Source organism: Teleopsis dalmanni, chromosome 1 (genome assembly GCF_002237135.1).
Source record: "Teleopsis dalmanni isolate 2A chromosome 1, ASM223713v2, whole genome shotgun sequence".
In the NCBI taxonomy this organism is placed as follows: domain Eukaryota; kingdom Metazoa; phylum Arthropoda; class Insecta; order Diptera; family Diopsidae; genus Teleopsis; species Teleopsis dalmanni.
The window spans coordinates 106577915-106595625 of NC_051846.1; the positions used below are offsets into that span (position 1 = coordinate 106577915).

General features: G+C 29.9%; 1 protein-coding gene across 1 annotated transcript in view; it reads right to left on the minus strand.

Annotated features, from left to right (window-relative positions):
- Positions 1–16619, minus strand: part of LOC119665067 (inhibitory POU protein-like) — a 30205-nt gene extending 13586 nt beyond the window's left edge. The window contains exon 1 of the mRNA XM_038074390.1: positions 16355–16619. Within this exon, the coding sequence (XP_037930318.1) occupies positions 16355–16480 (126 nt within the window). The 5' untranslated portion in view covers positions 16481–16619. The remainder of the gene's footprint in view (positions 1–16354) is intronic.
- Positions 16620–17711: the final 1092 nt, after the last annotated feature.

A 17711-nucleotide genomic window follows, 5' to 3' on the forward strand; every position in this document is an offset into this window, starting at 1 on the left:
TTATCGTTATAGGTTATGGTCCTGCTGCTTATTATAATTTTCTTCCACAATTATTGATTGATATGGCGTTAATCGATAATATTCAATGATTACATTTATGTATTTCTACCGCATATATTTAATAGCGGCGCCATCGTTGCTTTTCTGCAATTTATGTATTTACTTTTATCAGTTTCAATTTATTTTGTTTATAATAATATAATAGGCGATTTGTAATAATATAGGCGATTCTAAAGCGATTTTGATAATTTAATGTCCCTTTTTAAAAAAAAAATTATTTTTTTTGTCATTTTAAATTATTTGAAATTTAAAACTAAAATATTTAATTTTAGCATTTAAAAATCAAATAAAATCAAAGAATTCGAGTTGTTTGAAGTGTCTTTATTTATGTGTTCAAACCTATAACTAACTTAGTTGTACACAGCGTCGCAGCATATACATATGAAATTTATGTGTTTATTTAATGTTCATAAATATATTTGCCTACTCAAAACATACATATATTACAAGTTGCAAAAATACTTCAACAGTGTGGGATACAAATGCTTAATTAAATGTTCTCTCTTTCGGGTTGCTTGATATATATGTACACATTACAGTACCCAAACCACTTAAAGGCCAAACTGAAGCCACGAGTTACAGACCCATAAGTCTGCTATCTAAAATGTCCAAATTATATCTAGTCGACTTGAACCAAAAATAATATTAAAAAACTTGATAAGAAACCAAATAAGTTGATCATTTACAAAACAATAAGTATTTTGATTCGAAGATATGGCATTAAAATATAGAGTGCTAAAGTAAAAACTAACATCAAATATATACAAAGAATCGTTACCATCGCCAGAGCAGATATTTATCCAAAAATTCAACACAAATAAGTTGAACCGTTCAAAGTCTGGCGTGATAGAAATCTTTGCCATAAAAACCACACAACCAAGAAGATTGAAGAAGACTACACAACCTGTAAGATTATACACTTGCACATCTAGCCCTACTTAACCCTACAGACTAGTGCGACGCGTACAATGTTGTTTTTACATATACCACTTAAATTAAAAATGATAAATTGAAATATATAAGATGTTTTATTAATAATAACTATATTACATTAGGCAACAATATATTCATAATATTACATTTAATAATTCATTAACAAAATAACATATTAAACAAATAAAATAAATAATTCATATATAAGTTTAATATTATATCAATATATAATAAATACAACTTTTCACATATATATCTTATAACATCAAACCAACTTTTTTCAAACAAAAAATTTTGTACTTAGAACCATACATGCTTATACAGTGATCAAACACAATCGACACACTTGCAACATATTAATGTGCGACTAGCTACTCCGCACACAAAGTGGTAATTATTCGCTGAGTAACAGCTAAAAGGGGAGAGACGAAATTTGAAAGAAATGTATGGTGATGTGGCCTGCAAACTTTAGCCGCACATCTAACCGCTTCGGCAAGTCAACATGTTGAATTGTTATCCATGTAGTTGATATTTGAATAGAACAGAAAATACTCTCATACAATTTATGAATGCAATTGCTTAAAGGGGAAAGACTTAAAGGGGAAAGAAATATGATAGAAATGTTTTGCGATGTGAGCTGCAAACTTATGAGAACAACTACAGACTATAATAGCTAAGAGAAGCAAATTAATCAAGTTTTCATAGACAATTATAACATATTTAATTGTTTTTGCTAAAACTTTAATATTTAAAAATATATATATGAAAATGTAATAAACAATATTAATTCTTGATGTAAAGATATTGAATAAATTTATATATATTATTTGACAATTTGCAAATTATGTTAGGATGTGCGCCGTACACCTCCGCACCTTAGAGCAGTCGTGACTGTTACAGATTATAATCTGGTAATGGCATACATTACCCCCATAAATAAATTAATACATATATACAAATAAATAAATATACTTGAATAAATAAATAAATAAATAAGATATAAAATGAGGTTTTTCAAACAGTAGTGAACTATAACAACAAAAATTCATTTTATTTTATTTAATTGAATCATACAGCAGTTTCGAATATTGCCAAACACACATCATCAATAGTCTTAGAATTTTTCGTTACATTTAATAATTTGTAAATACTTTTTGAGACTGCAAATACCAAGGGTTGAAATTGTGCCATGCCAAATTTTAATTAGATTACATAAATGTCATAAAAAATATCATAAAAGCTTACTAATATCCATAGATATTTGAAAAAAAAAAAAAGTCCAATACTCAGAGTGGCTTGCAATGACACGTTTCGATAAAACTGTAGGCTTATCAGAGTGGAGCTTGTGTATATTTTCACATACATATATACATGTGTATCGTTTATGGCTATTGTCATTGTCATTGTAATATTAGTATTAAATAATATTGAAGAATAACACTACTAATTATAATAATTAAAACAGCCAAAAAAATTTTTGGAGTAGTTCTGGTAGTTAGTTTTTACCGTGTCCGGGTATTGTCATTAGGTAATATACTAAGGGCATGTCCATGAAAATAACCATGAAAATGGTTATGAACTCATAACAGTAACGAAGCTCACCTCCCGATAACTAAAGGTTCTGACACAAGAATAATGAAATCTAAAAAGTACTTCCAAAAATAAAATTATCTCGAAATAAATATAAAAATAAATATTTATAATAGTAAATTTATAAAAACTGAATTTAACTTAAAGTTAGTCCTTAAACGTTTTGAATTATAAGAGAGATGTAAAAGTTAGTTTAAATTTAATATAAAACATAATAATTTTTGTGATTTATTTATCGAAATTTAAATTCACAAAAATTTAGTACGTACACGTAGCCCATAAGGGAGAGGTTAAATTAATTTTTAGCATAATATAACATACGAATAACAATTTTAAAAATAACAGTTTTTTAATGAAATTTCATGACAAAGACCATAAAATAGAATTTAAAAAGTTCGATGAATATTTCAAATTTTTTTTGATTTTCGGTTAATTTTTGTATTTACATATCAACAGTTTCAATCACTTAAACTATTTTAAAAATTAATCAATTATCTTTACAACTCAAAAAATCTGAAATATTGAAATTTAAAAACTGATGAGAATTGTAAATTCCTTTAAAAAACAATTTCTAATGCAAATTCTTATTTCTTCTTATTTCGCATCTCATTTCAATAAAAAGAGATCGCAAAAAAACAATCATAACTAAATATATACATTTCAAAATATAATCTGTTTATTAAAATATGAAGCATAATTAATTATTGAACAACATGGTGCTTATTGCTACTATATAGTAAAGCCTTCACCAACAAACATATTAATAAGTTATATATATTATTAAAAATAACTATCTATTACTATGTTTAAATACACCTTAATTTCGCAAAGATCTTAATTTCAACTTCATTTCAGCGAAATTAAGTTATATTTTCCATACAAAATTCAGTTTTAGGATTAGAACGAAATAAAGGCAAATGACATTAATTTAGGTGAAACGATGCACAGTGTGACAGAACACAAAATTAGTCGGTCAAAATTCGATATTTTCGGAACCAGTACAGATATTGATATAAAATTTTCCTGATTTAAATCTAATTTGAGCCCAATCGGCCTACCGGAACCTCTCGAAATTTTTGCCCAAACATGGGGCATTTAGTGATGTCCCAAAACTACTCAAAAACTATGATAGGTTGAATGCTGAATTTTGGTGTCCAAAAAACTTACATTATTATCTAGATTTCAAAATTTTTTTATGGTTTTCCGCCCACTGACACTCCCACCCACCATACAAAATTTTTATATAAAAACTTTTATTATCGTTAAAAAAAACTTTTTACTCCTATTAAACTATACATATATACATATTATGTATATAGCAACACAACTTTGTGCAAAAAATAAACCTTCATATTTTTTTTACTATTTATTCAAAAATGATCATTTTTGATTTTTGTTTAAAGCTTAGGATATTATTATTTATTGTGTGTGAAAAAAGTTTCAATTTTAATTATCAATAAAATTTTATTAGCGAAATTGCACAAAAACTCATCATTTTTTTCATGGCCATTTTCACTTCTATCTGCGATACCCAAAAAAGGTATCCGAGTGATAATTAACTTTTATAATAATCAACTTTTAAACTTTTCCAGATACAAATAATGTTTGGAGTATTTACTTTTTAAAATTCGATTTGTAAACAAAAAACATATGATTTCCTTAATTTGTGGCGGTATGAATACTTTCGAAATTAAGAAAATTTGACTGTCTGAACATAGCATTAGTTTGCTACTACTTGTGTTACTCATTTTATTGTAGGCAATCCGCATACATATGTAAGTGGACTGTATTATATTTTGTCAGAAATCATTTATAAAATAATTTAAATTTTCAATTTCAAAAATAGTAGTTCTTTTTAGGCCAACTTCGTAGGCATGTATGTTACGAGAAGCTATTATTTTGTTTGGCACTGAAATTTATTAGAGTTTTTGTATGTGGTTCTGCCAAAGCAAAATATTTTGTGTTCGCTTATATTCGAATTGATTGGTTGCTTCACAAACAAGACACAATTGTAGTGATCATACATTAAATAATGTCTTGTTCAACATTTTTCCAATTGATTGCACCTTTTCAGGTTTCACGATTTGTATAATAAATTAAAATTGCTGTATACTTTTATATTTTTTGGCTTACCTAACTTATCCAAAAAAAGCTTAAAAAATTACGTTTGCGCTGCTTCACTTCAAACCTATCAAGTCAACTCATTTTATACATACATAAATCAATATTCTTATATTATTAATATATTATAAGTCATATATATTAAAATTAATATGTATAGATATGTCAAAATTTTGAAATGTATTACTTGTTTTTATTCTTCTTCTTCTTCTTCTTGAGTTAGTGCTATTACGTACTTTTACTCTATAATGGCTGTGGGGCTTATCTCTACCTCACACTAGGCTTTAACTAGGCTATAAAAATCATATCATTTATTTGTCTTTTAGTTGAGTTTAGTTGACTTGAGGATTGTTACGGCGGGGTTAAGTAGCGTATCAACTTTAGTGAATAATTTTAGAGCTCTGTCTCTGATATATTTTTTCACTGAGTCAATCTTAAGATCTCTATGTATGTCTGTTGATCTAATATACCATGGAATTTTAAACAGTTTTCTTAAAGCCATGTTTTGAGCTATCTGTAATTGCTTTAAGGTAGTATTTGAGGCTTTGCTATATGTAACACATCCATACAGTAGTGCTGGTCTAATTACTTGCGTATAAAGTAACTTTCTGTTTTTAAAGTTGAAGTGATAATTATTAAATAGCGGCTTTAATAAATGTTGAATCTTAGAGCAGCTATTCCGTTTGTATTTCAAATGTTTAAGCCAATTGAACCGTTTGTCAAAAGTGACCCCCAGATATTTTATGTTATCCTCCCACCGTATCTCCGTGTCACAAACGCTCACTCTTGGAGGATGCTGTCTTCTTTTTCGAGTTATGAATATAGCCTTGGTTTTGTCATTATTAATTTTAATCTTCCATTTATGGAAGTATTCCACCATAAGGTCTATATTTCTCTGTAAAGTGTTGCTTACATTTATGGCATTCCGATCCGAGTAGATCAAGCACGTGTCGTCTGCGTAAAGCGCCATCGACGTGGGACCAAAGGTGGGGATGTCTGCCGTATATACATTAAACAATGTGGGAGACAAAGGCAACCCTTGAGGTACACCTGCTACTATTGACGAAAGAGTGCTGTTAATTTTAGTACGGAAGGACCTTTCTTGCAGCAAGCTACCAATGATTTTAGTCAAACTACTAGGGATCCCAAAACGGGCCGATTTGACCATCATGCCAGACTTTGTCAAAAGCTTTGGCTATATCAAATATAATCATCCCGGTTGATTCCTGTTTACTTAGAGCGGTTTGTATCAGGTGCGCGGTTCTGGCTAGTTGTAGTTCCGTGGAGAGATTATCCCTAAACCTGAATTGATCATCAGGAAGTATATTTAGGGCATTCACCGCTGTTTTAAGCCTAGTCAGGATTACTCGTTCAGCCAATTTCCCCATAGCTGGGAGCAGACTGATAGGACGCCAGTTCTGCGGAAATGAAGGATTCTTGTCCGGTTTAGGAAACACTACGACTGAGGCCATCTTCCAGGCCTTTGGAAATTCGCGAAGCCTAAGCATGCAATTGATGATGTTAACGATGCATTGGATTGCATGTTCTGAAAGATAACGTAGGCATTTGTTACTGATATTGTCATATCCGGGTGCCGATCTGGCCTTTAGACTCGAAATAATACAGTTAACCTCATCTCTGGAACACTGTGAGATGCTTTCATCTGGCGTTAGGTTCCTAAGATTAGCAGCCTCTTCAGCAATATTTGCTTCTTCCAGGGAATTATACTCACTATCAGTATTGGGCTGAAATTGCAGCTCCAAAGAATCTGCAAAGACCTCAGCATTGGCTATGTCTAAGAAAGCCATGCCGGTAGCTACATAAATAGGCGGCACTACCGGTTTACGTTTAAGCCTAAAATACTTGTTCAAAGCCCAGAAGGTTTTATTTCCTGTATCATTTCCTGAAAGAAATTTGCTTGTATTTAGATTCTTATCAGCTTACAGACCCGAACAATTAAACGCATTTATTTAAAAATGTTGGCAAATATTTCGTTCTTTATTTAAGAACTTCATCAGTGCTATATAATAACAAACATTAATTTAAATATAAAATACTAACATCAAAATATATATACCTTATTTTTTATAAAATGCAGTAATTTTTTTTGTTCCACAATAGTCATTAGTACATAAAATTGAATTAACAAATAAAAATAAAAAATTGAAACAATTAAAATTCACACATTAAAAATTAATACACAATTTTTTTGGACATAAATAACGAGCATAACGAAACTAAAAAATTTTTTAATATTAATATTCCGCCAAAAATAATAATAATAACAAACGTTCTCTTTTTTATCTCTTATTACTCAATAAGAAGAAACTCAACAGCTGACTTTTATTTTGTTTTATCTCTTATTTTTGATTTTGATGTCCTTTAGAAATAGAATGTTCAGAAAGAGCTGTTTTTTTCCCATCATCTTTATGTTTACACGTACTTTTATGTTCACCAACTCTTTTTGCCAATCTTTGTTTGGTTGTTCCTATATAAGCTCCATTGCAATCATTACAATTGATCTTATAAATAAGATTTGACAAATTTTCTTTCTTTTCTTTGTCTTTAATTTTTGAGAATAAATTCCTTGTTGTTTTCAAGTTGTAAAGTACAATATCAATTATTTCCTCTTGTTTAAATAATTTTGAAATTTTTTGAGAGAGTCCCGGTATATAAGGGAACTTACATCTAGGTTTATTGTTATTAACATTGTCAACTGTATTTTTTGACGTTTTTGTGCATTTATAGGACAGAAAGATTTTATTTATAAAATACTTAGGATAATTATTATTCATAAGTATCTGTAAGAAACAAATTAGACAGATACTTATGAATAATAATTATCCTCATGTTTCTTCAATAATCAGCTTTAAATGACAAATTCTGGAAACATTATATATGTTCTTCTGGTCAGCTGGCAGTTTGTCTAGTTTTTAAAAAATGGCATTCAAAGATACTAAATCCTTAGCCTGCAAGAACTTCTTTAATATCATCTATCCTCTGTCTCTCTAAACCTCTAATTAAAATATTGAGGTGTTTTTCGTCAGGAAGAATGTGGGTGTGAAATGGCTCACTGATCTCATTTAGATATCTTGTTATCTTGCGGTGGTCATCTATAGTGGCAGGAGTTATTTTTAGCCCAAACGGACCTTCTTTACCTCGCTAAAATTAATATTTCTTGTTAAGAATTCCTTGACTAAAGAGTTCCAGGTGTTGGTTCGACGGAGTACAATTGGTACAACTTTGCTTACTTTCTTATCTGAGGTTATATGTTGTATAAGATTTCGATTCGTTATATTGCCAGAAACAATACCATTAGTCTGGATGTTTTCAGGCGTGAAGACCCGCTCAGGAGTTGGAAATTGAGAATTTGATGTTGAAATTGACTTAACTGCTGCTGAATTTGGTGCTGTTTTATGAAGTCTTTTCTTTACAGCTGATTTCACCTGTTCGGTCTTTGGATTATCTTTTGGGAAATCAATTTCAGTATCCTCAATCTTAAAAGGGTTAGGCTCCGCAACAGACATTTCTATCTCCATTTCTTCCTCATTAGAGCCAGCGGAGTCATGGGGGGAGCTGACTGGGGAAGGCGGTGAAACCTCTTCCTTTTATTATTTTTTAATTGATTACCAGTAGCTACTGGATTTTTTAGCGTTAATTGTTTTTCCATATCAGAATACCGCTCCTGGAGCATTTCAAATTGCTGCCTAAGTTTGATATAGTTGGCTTGTAGAATTTCATTGAATTTTTTAAGTACAAAGAGTTCCTTCACACTGATGTTGATCATTTCAGTTGTGATTTCACTATTAACCTGTAGAGGGATATTAGGGGGGCTCTGATACATTTACTTCATTAACCTTTTCAGACATGGTGCCACTAGTTCTTCTCTAACTGTTGTTCCAATCAAGTAAATATCCAACTGTTCCTCAGGCTCAAAGTTCAGCAAACTATACCTCCCACTTGGGAGGGCCCTTAAAATCTTGACTTGTTCCTGAGTTCTTAAGGAGCTTGTAAACTTAATGGTCGAAAGTATTTTATATCTTTTCTGTGAATTAATAGTGCAGGAAATTTGAAACGTTCTGTCAAATAATTTAAATTTAATTTAAAATAAAATTTTTTCCAACACAAAAAATTGAAACACATTTAAACTCACTTGTTTTTATTGTATAATACATTAAAATAATGTTGAATTTTATATATTTTTGTATTAATATTTTTAATTCTAGTACATGTGTGTTACCGTTATACTTTTTATGGCAAGAATTTCCTTCGAGTAAAATAGACCAACAATAATCACCAAACGATATTTTTACTTCCTACAATGTGATATCCCTTTTTTAGTTAAGCAAAAAAAAAATGTATAAAATCTTTTAAAGGAAACTTTGAAAACGTTAGCATTTTCGTTTTAGCTATTATTTTTTTGTATATGTATTTGGTATATTTGTAAAAGGAACGTACTATTATATTGTATTGGTTTAGTTTCCGATGTTCATTAGGATAGATTAACATAAACATTTTAATTTTTTTTGGGAATATCACATCTTTCCAATTAACTACACTGGAAATTGTTGTTGGATCATTCTTGCTGCAAAAACTGTGACGAAGACACAATTATATCAAAATCTATAGAATTCATTAGAAAAACCATATGATTGAGCATTGTTTCAATGCAATAATATAAACTACTATATGTTAATACATGCTCTTATTAATAAAAAACATAAAAGTTTAAGAATTGATTTTTCACTGAAAGTTTGGCTAGTTTATAGAAATCCTTATTTTTAACAAATATGAAAAAATGATTATCGAAATATTCATTCAATTTTTACAGTTAGATACGTTATATTCATTGTTAATTGTTGTTGGTCGACCTGATCATGACGAAATAAAAAAAAATTCTGTTTTGACTTTATGAGTTTATTGAACGCTTGTTGTATGATCCGCCACTAGGTTTACTCGTCGCTGTAATTACTGCTGCGGCTGCTTTGTGCTGCTGTTGATGTGTGCTTAATTTAATTCTATTGCGGCTGCCGTTGTACTGCGGTTGGCGTTTGTTAAACGAAAAAGCGCTTAGCTGGCAAAGGTGAATTGGGTGCAGAGTTCGTCAAGTTAATTGCTGTAGCTGCAGTTGAATCTCACTCTTAACACAGTTTAACGTAATCAAAAATCTGGAATCAGGTATGTTATCAGAATCTTTGATTGATCTTGTTAACGTAATTGTAACAATTGTTGCTGTTGTAGTGAACTTTTCCGATAATTCTAATTATTATTTTTATTAATTCTGATGTTGCCCAGAATTTCTACTTTCACTTTTAAACACGAGTCAGCAATGTTAACTGGATTTTTGTTATGAACTTTTCTGATAGTTCAAATTATTGTTTTTATTAATACCAGCACTATTCAGAATTTCCATTTTCACTATTAAGTTACAAAAGAACTACTGCTACCTTGCTATACACCCGTGTGCACTCCGAATAAGCTAAAACCCGACCTGCAGACGCAATGGTTTTCAATTCAGTATAGTGTGCTATCCAGCAGACGTTGCGCCGTTGCAGCGCATTCTGCTGATCACATTCTAAGTTTACTGCATTCATTTGAAGTCTTGTACGGGACCAAATTGCAACATATTGCTGGTCCGGATCGGTTTTTTACAGTCACCCTACTGTAAATGCACTCATAAAATTGTTAAAGGTTGATCCCTTCAATTTAAAATATTTTTTTCAATATTTCTGGGGCAGCCCATAAAACGCAAACAATAAGTTTTTCATCTGCATATTTCATGCCACCACAATATTACCATAACATTATCAAGAGCTTACGTGATGAGTTTAGATTGGCCAATAAGTGCAGGTAAATTGAGAGGAAATCATCTTAAATATATTTCCATTGATGATTTTAGTTTTTTTAAGGTTTTGTTTACTGACGAAAAAAAATTTTAGTAAGATTTAAGATGTTGGTAAGATGTTTGTATCACGTAAATTAAATGCAAAATTCAATCATCACAATACAAAAGCTACTTTAAAACATGGAGGACGCTCTATTATGATTGAGGGTAGTATGTCAAGTGCATAACTTATTTAATTTTTACTGAAATTAATTTTTGTTTTCTATTTTTTTTAACCAAAAAAACAACAATGTAGTTCAAACATAAAATAATTAACAGTTATTCTTTAAGAAAAAATTTTGAAACAGAAAAAGTATGCATTCACTTCTAATATTTAGATTTACCGTTCGTTTAAATTCGCTTGCTAGCATAATTATGTAATTAAATGATATTTAGACGGATTCGAATAGCAAAGAAAGGACAAAGACAAAAATTTGGCTGACCATACCACGCTGTTTCGAGTATTGCCAAGTACTCTTCATCAGTGGTCTTTGGAAATAATCGAATTTTTATTTAATTAGTTTATAGTCCGTATATAATTTGTTTGGACTGCAAGTGTCAGGCTTAGAACTCGTGCCTGTCAAATTAGAAGCGATGACTAATCGTGTTTATCCACAAATAGCCAAGGCTGCACAAACTTTCAATGCTCAAATTCCAGGTTTTGTCACTTATTTTTATTTAATTAGTGACACCAACCAAAGCACTTGCCGTGCTTTAAATTAGAACGAGCTTATAAACTACAGTTTTATTTTGGAAACACAAGTTCAACGAATTGAAAGTTTAACTTTTTGGGTTTGCCTATTCTATATTTCTTTTCAAAGCTATTCTTTTTGTAGAGACATAGCTTCTTTGTAAAATTGCACCCAAAAAAGGCGCTTTGCATAGAGTAAGTTAAAAAATATGCATTACAGATGTAAATTCTGTATATTTGGAATCAAAGGTAGAAAACTTGTGTGGGGAAAATTGCGTACAGCTTACTATAAACTAAACTTAATTTCAACGGTGAAACGTGATGGTGGAGACTTAATGGTTTGGGTTTGTGTATGGTTTGGAGGTGTATAGCAAGTAATGGTGCCGTTAAACTTGAATTTATATAAGATATAATGGATAAATATGGATATCTATATATGCTAAAAACAAATTTGAAAGAAAATGACAGAATGTTACGGCTTAAGGCAACCTTTTTGTTTCAGCAGGATAACGACTTTAAGCATACAACAACGATCGTAAAGAATTAGTTGCTTTACCATGCTCCTTGCAAGCAACTTCAAGCACTACCACAATTAACAGACTTTAATCCCATAAAACATCTGTGGGATAATTTGGAAAAGAAGATAAATTCTGTTCCAGCAATTTTTTGTGAAGTGGTGAAACAATACGTTGCCGAAAGTTATTGTAAAAATTATTCGTGGTATAATAAATCAGATAAACATTTCAAACTATGCTTCGTCATCCGAATAAAGTTTCAATATAAATTTACACTGACTCACATTGATTGTCATTTATCAAAATATTTCTTATATATGTTTCATATTTTAATGCTTGTTTGGAATTACAGTCCAAATAGTTTATAATACATGTAAACATGTAGTTACATGTTCTCAAAAAAATGAATTTTATCAATGGCTTGTATTATCTATCAATGTAAGTAAAATGTATGTAAGTAGTTTTAATATTGATTTCTAATAAGAGTTCATAAACTGTGGAATGTAAGCAAAGAATAGTTTTTATTACATTACCTAATTATATAAAATAATTGTTATAACTCCTGTGTTCAAAAAAACCAAACTTTTAATTTAAAATACGCGGGTTTTTCGATGCCAGCTATTTTTTTTTAGGTTGGTAGTAATGTTGCATCAAATTCAATGCTAGTATCTTTATTTATTTCCAACTTTGTTAATTAATTCGCATTCAATTTTGTTTACTTATTGAAATTTCTGCAACAATTAGAGGCCTTGTTGGTTCTGTAAACATATTATTTAGGTCATCCAGAGTATTTTGTATGATATTTTGTTTCTGAAAAGATTTAATATATAAGTTGTCTGGCATGAAATGCTTTCAGACAGTCAAAATTTTTCATCTGTGCATTTTTGAGTATAGCAGCTAACCCAATTAAGTCATACTGACGTTATGTAGCTTAAAATATTTGTTCAAGTTTAATCTTTTATTTCCATTTTTCGCAGATAACTCGAAAATGGTACACAGGAAAAAAATCATTTTTAATTTTTTAATTTTATGTAAAATTTCATAAAATTGAAATTTCATTTACATACACACATTTTTTTCTCTGTGGAATACAGTAGATCTCTTCACAATATTTTGTAATGACAGCTGAGGCACTATTTACTCATGGCCATATCAGAAATAAAAATACTCCAATTGTGGGATTCAGCAAATATCCAATTTATATTTACCATTATTGTTACTCACCATTTGTACTTTGAACTTATCTTACTTGAATGTCATTCTAGTCAACTAAGCGAATTTATTACTGCCTAAATAACACACTATATAATAAAATCAAATAAAGAAACTTTTAGAAAGTGCACTTAGCAGAACTGAATTGTTAATATCACTTTATTTACAATTAGTAAAACTAGACTGTCACACAACATGAAAACTATTTTAAGAAGTATTTGCAAGTTGTACTCAGTAGAATTCGACAATTTTACCATGCACGGATACACTTGCACGTGTCAAACACCATAACTAATAAACCTTCCCAGATATTGTTAATTACTATAAACCGAAAACAAATAATACTCCCAAAAATCTACACTAATATTTATCAACCATAACGCTTCAAAATTGATGAAATTTCAATCAACACTGTAGACATTCATCCAGTGCAGGTTAAATTTTTCTGTTTTTTCCTATATTGTTAAGATCAGTGCGCCATTTATTCTTCCCAGTCTATAAGACGGGCAACAAGCTTGTCCTAAAATATAAGCTTCATGAAGGAATTAACGATACTATAGGTGAATGTTAATGCGATTTTAGACCTGGCAGGTCAACTCTTGATCAAATCTTTGTCCTACTTCAATCGATGGAAAGTGCTATAAAGTAGATTTCAGGCAGAATTTCGAAAGCCTTGAAAGATAGACAACCATAAGCGCTCTAGCGTTGGCAAATGCCCCACAAAAAGTTATTCGATTGGTCGCAATGATCCTTTAGAATTCCGCAGACAAGTTTATTCTCAATAGACACTTCTCAAAACCTTTTGCAATAAGCTCCAGAGTTAAACAGAGCGACAGCCTTTCGGTTTATTTATTTATATTATCATTAAATTATGCCATTCATTCCCTTGAAAATCTGTGCAATATTATAAGCGATTTGGAGTTCTCACAGTTGAAGTGGTTGGACACATCCCATTAATTGTGTTACTAAGATTAAAGATTGGATATATAAGATCAACAATTAATTATAGAATATATAAAGTAAAATACAATAATTCATACAACTCTTGTAACTTATACGAGAAAAACAGTAACTATCAGATATAACTATCATCTGTGCAATATTATAACAAAATCGTACCAGATCTGTGCGTATACAAACGATATTGCAGTCATTGCAAAGAGCGCAAGAGACCTATCAAATGTCTTTCAAAAGCTAGGCGAAAGCACTAAAAAAGTTGGTTTGAAAATAAATGAAAGTAAAACTAAATAACTCAAGATAACGAGAAGGAACAAGAGTACGGGTACGCAACACATAGTAATTAGTGAATACAATTTTGAGCTTTTAAGCAATAATAAGACCAGTAGCTACATATGGCTCAGAAACATAAACAATGACGAAAGTGGACGAAGAAGCTTTCAAAAAGAAGAACTACTAATAAACGAAAATATAATGAGATACATTAAGTCACAAAGACTACAATGAGCTGCTCATGTAGTAAGAATAGGACCGGAGAGCAACCTATGCAGCATATACAAAGCAGAACCGATGACAGCCAGGCATAGAGGTAGGCAAAGAATAATATGGGATAAGAACGTGTATGGTGATGCAAGAACGATTGAAGTACTGAATTGAAAGAGAATAGCAAATATTTCGGAACAGATGGGAGCAGATCGTGAGGGACACCAAGGTTCACACTGGACTGTAGTGCCAAATAAGAAGAAGAAATGCCTCATTGCATCTTATTTTTAGGAAACCATTCATTATGACTGTAAATGCCATGATACACTAACTTGTTATTTTGTGCATTTACAATCCTCTCCTTTTTAAATAATTTATTATATCTGTTTTAATTTCGTTAAATCAGTTTTACCATCTCTATCTTTAACTAATAATTGTACAAATAAATTTTCAGGATATGTTAACAATGTCGGTCGATATTTGCTAACTCTATATAAGCTTGGATTACCAACACAATTGTGTTATTTGTTAAGAATATATTGACTACAACATATTGTTCCTACTTAAGTCCTTTTCAATACAAAAACATGACAGTCTCTTTCTGATTTACTGAATTTGATCACGCGTTTGTTGCACTCAAAATCTTCATTATTTCGCGTAATTTGTCGAGAGGACTTGTAGTATTGTACAAGACAAATTTTTTAGCCTTGGTATTTTGTCCTTTTTAATATATGTGTGTATCTTCAATAATATAGGATAAATTATTTAATTTTGAGCTATAGTGCTATCTCAATTTAACTACAAATAATTTTGTTATATTGACAACAAAAGAAATGAACAAACCATAAAACTGATTAAAATAGTCATTAAAACTCTTAGAAGGTGTTTCAGTCCTTTAAACAATACAAAAAGCGCAAGCCTATAGAAAACCCACTAAAGTTTTTCATAATACTCTTCTTGGCCTTCAAAACAATAAATGAAAAGTGTTTGAATTGCAAGCATAGCAGTGATGTAAAATTGTAATTGTATTTAAAGTATAAATATTAAAAAATACTGCAAATGTTAGGTTCTCTGTCTTGCGTTCATTTAAAGAATTGATTTTGTATTGGTAATATTAACTCTAACTGTATTAATTTTATTAAAGTGAGTGTCGTGAGTTCAAGGGTTATATTGCGGTTGTCGATCCCTCCCTTATACTGTTAGAACTCATTGCACTAGTGTATTCTGTAATTAAAAAAATTAATCTCCCTCCAAAGACTGACAGCAGCGCATGAGTCTGAGTTAAGTAATTTTAAAATTATATCGAAAATTTAGAAGATGATAGTCATTTCACAAAAAACCTCATTAGCAATAAATAAAACAATGTTATTAATTTATTAACTAAATTAAAAATAATTTTACAAATTCAGACAAAATGTACATCAACAAATAATCAATGCTTTTTTAGAGTTATTTATGTCCTTAAAACATATCTAACACTATAGATACGTTTTAACAATGCTTCGATCAATAATTTTTTTTTTCTAATTTAATAATAGGTATTTAATAAAAGAAAAATGTTTTTGTCAAAAATTGTTTATAGAAAAGAAACCACAAATAGAATTATACTTATGTCACAAAATAAATAATGGACAAATTATAATAACATTAGAAATAAAACAGAAAATTATAAGTGCAATATATAATTTATACTTTTAGTTGAAAGCTTTGCTATAATAATTGCTTTGGAATGTGACGATTGTAATTTATTTATTTTTTATATAAATATCAAAATAATAATATATATATTGTATTGAAATAAATACAGCTGAGAAGTACGTCAACAGCTATACTGTCACAACAATGTGTAAAGTGATTCAGGTAAATTTGTAAGAAAATAATAAAGTTTAGAAGTGAATTCATACTTACAGAAGCATTTGGCATACATCTTCGCATTTGTTCGGAACTTCGATATGACGGACTGCACCTACCAGGAAAATAACTGGGTGCTGACATTTTCATTTTATCTGACGCCGAATACATCGACATAGACATGCAACCTACCCCAAAATCGTCCTCCAATTTAAACGCCCTAGAGGCGTCAAATGCCGTTGGGGAATAAATTTTGAAACTCTCACTTATTTGGGGTTTATTAATCCTACATATATTTATATGTAGGATATAAATTTCACAAATTTTTTTTTTAATATAAACACAAAATGTTTAAAGACTAAAGAACATAACTTTATCACAAATTTCAATTATTAATTAATTAATTGCTATATATTTACTTTTTTTGTAAACTTTTAACCACAGTGGTGGGTATTAATAGAATTCACTCCGACTATTAATTTGGAATTTATTTAGAGTTTAAAGTTACACATTTCATTTTGAATTATATATTTTTTAAATCAATCTTAATTATTATTGGACGCTAATCATGACATAAGTAATATCAAGATTATAAAAATATATGAAACGATTGAATAATACATCGATGTACGAGTACAGGTAATTAGTAAACTAATTTCGCGAGTTCTGTAGTCATGAATACTACTTTATATTATTTGCTGTTATTTGAACTTTACGGATCCAAGCAGATTTCACAACTAGATAAATGTGTGATAAAGAGCTCTATAATGACTTTTACTATCTTTGGTGCATTTTAGGGTGGACAATTTTACATAATTTATAATTTGTATGCAATGGGCGTAACAGTTTTTAGAACCACCCCTTTCAAATAATGAACATAATGGACATTTTTTGTTTAAGGCTCATCCCACTTGTGGGATGAAATAAATGGAAGAGAAGGGAAGAGTTTTTACTCTTTACTGGTATTTTATGGGTACTATACACCCGTTAGGCTATATATATATATATATATATATATATCCATTTCTCCACTTTTACAAGAGTTCTAATTTTTACATATGTTTAAAAAGGTGTTGCAAGGATTTTAATCTCTCAGAGAGAAAGCAATTTGTTCTCAATACAAAAATATGCATTGTACGCGGGTGCGGTTTAAAAAATATTAATATTAGTTTAAAAGATGTAAATTACTTGCACACTAAATGTTAAAGAAATCATAACAGAACCTAAAAATAAATATGTTCCACTATATCGCAAATTTGACCTTAACTTTATGTTAGTATATTTTAACATTTTATTAACATATAAAATATTCTTGGATATGATTAATATTTAATATTGTTTGTTGTGGTATTGCTTTTCTAAAAAATTAGCATTTATTCTTCTAAATGCACGACGGTCAATTTTCATTTAACTA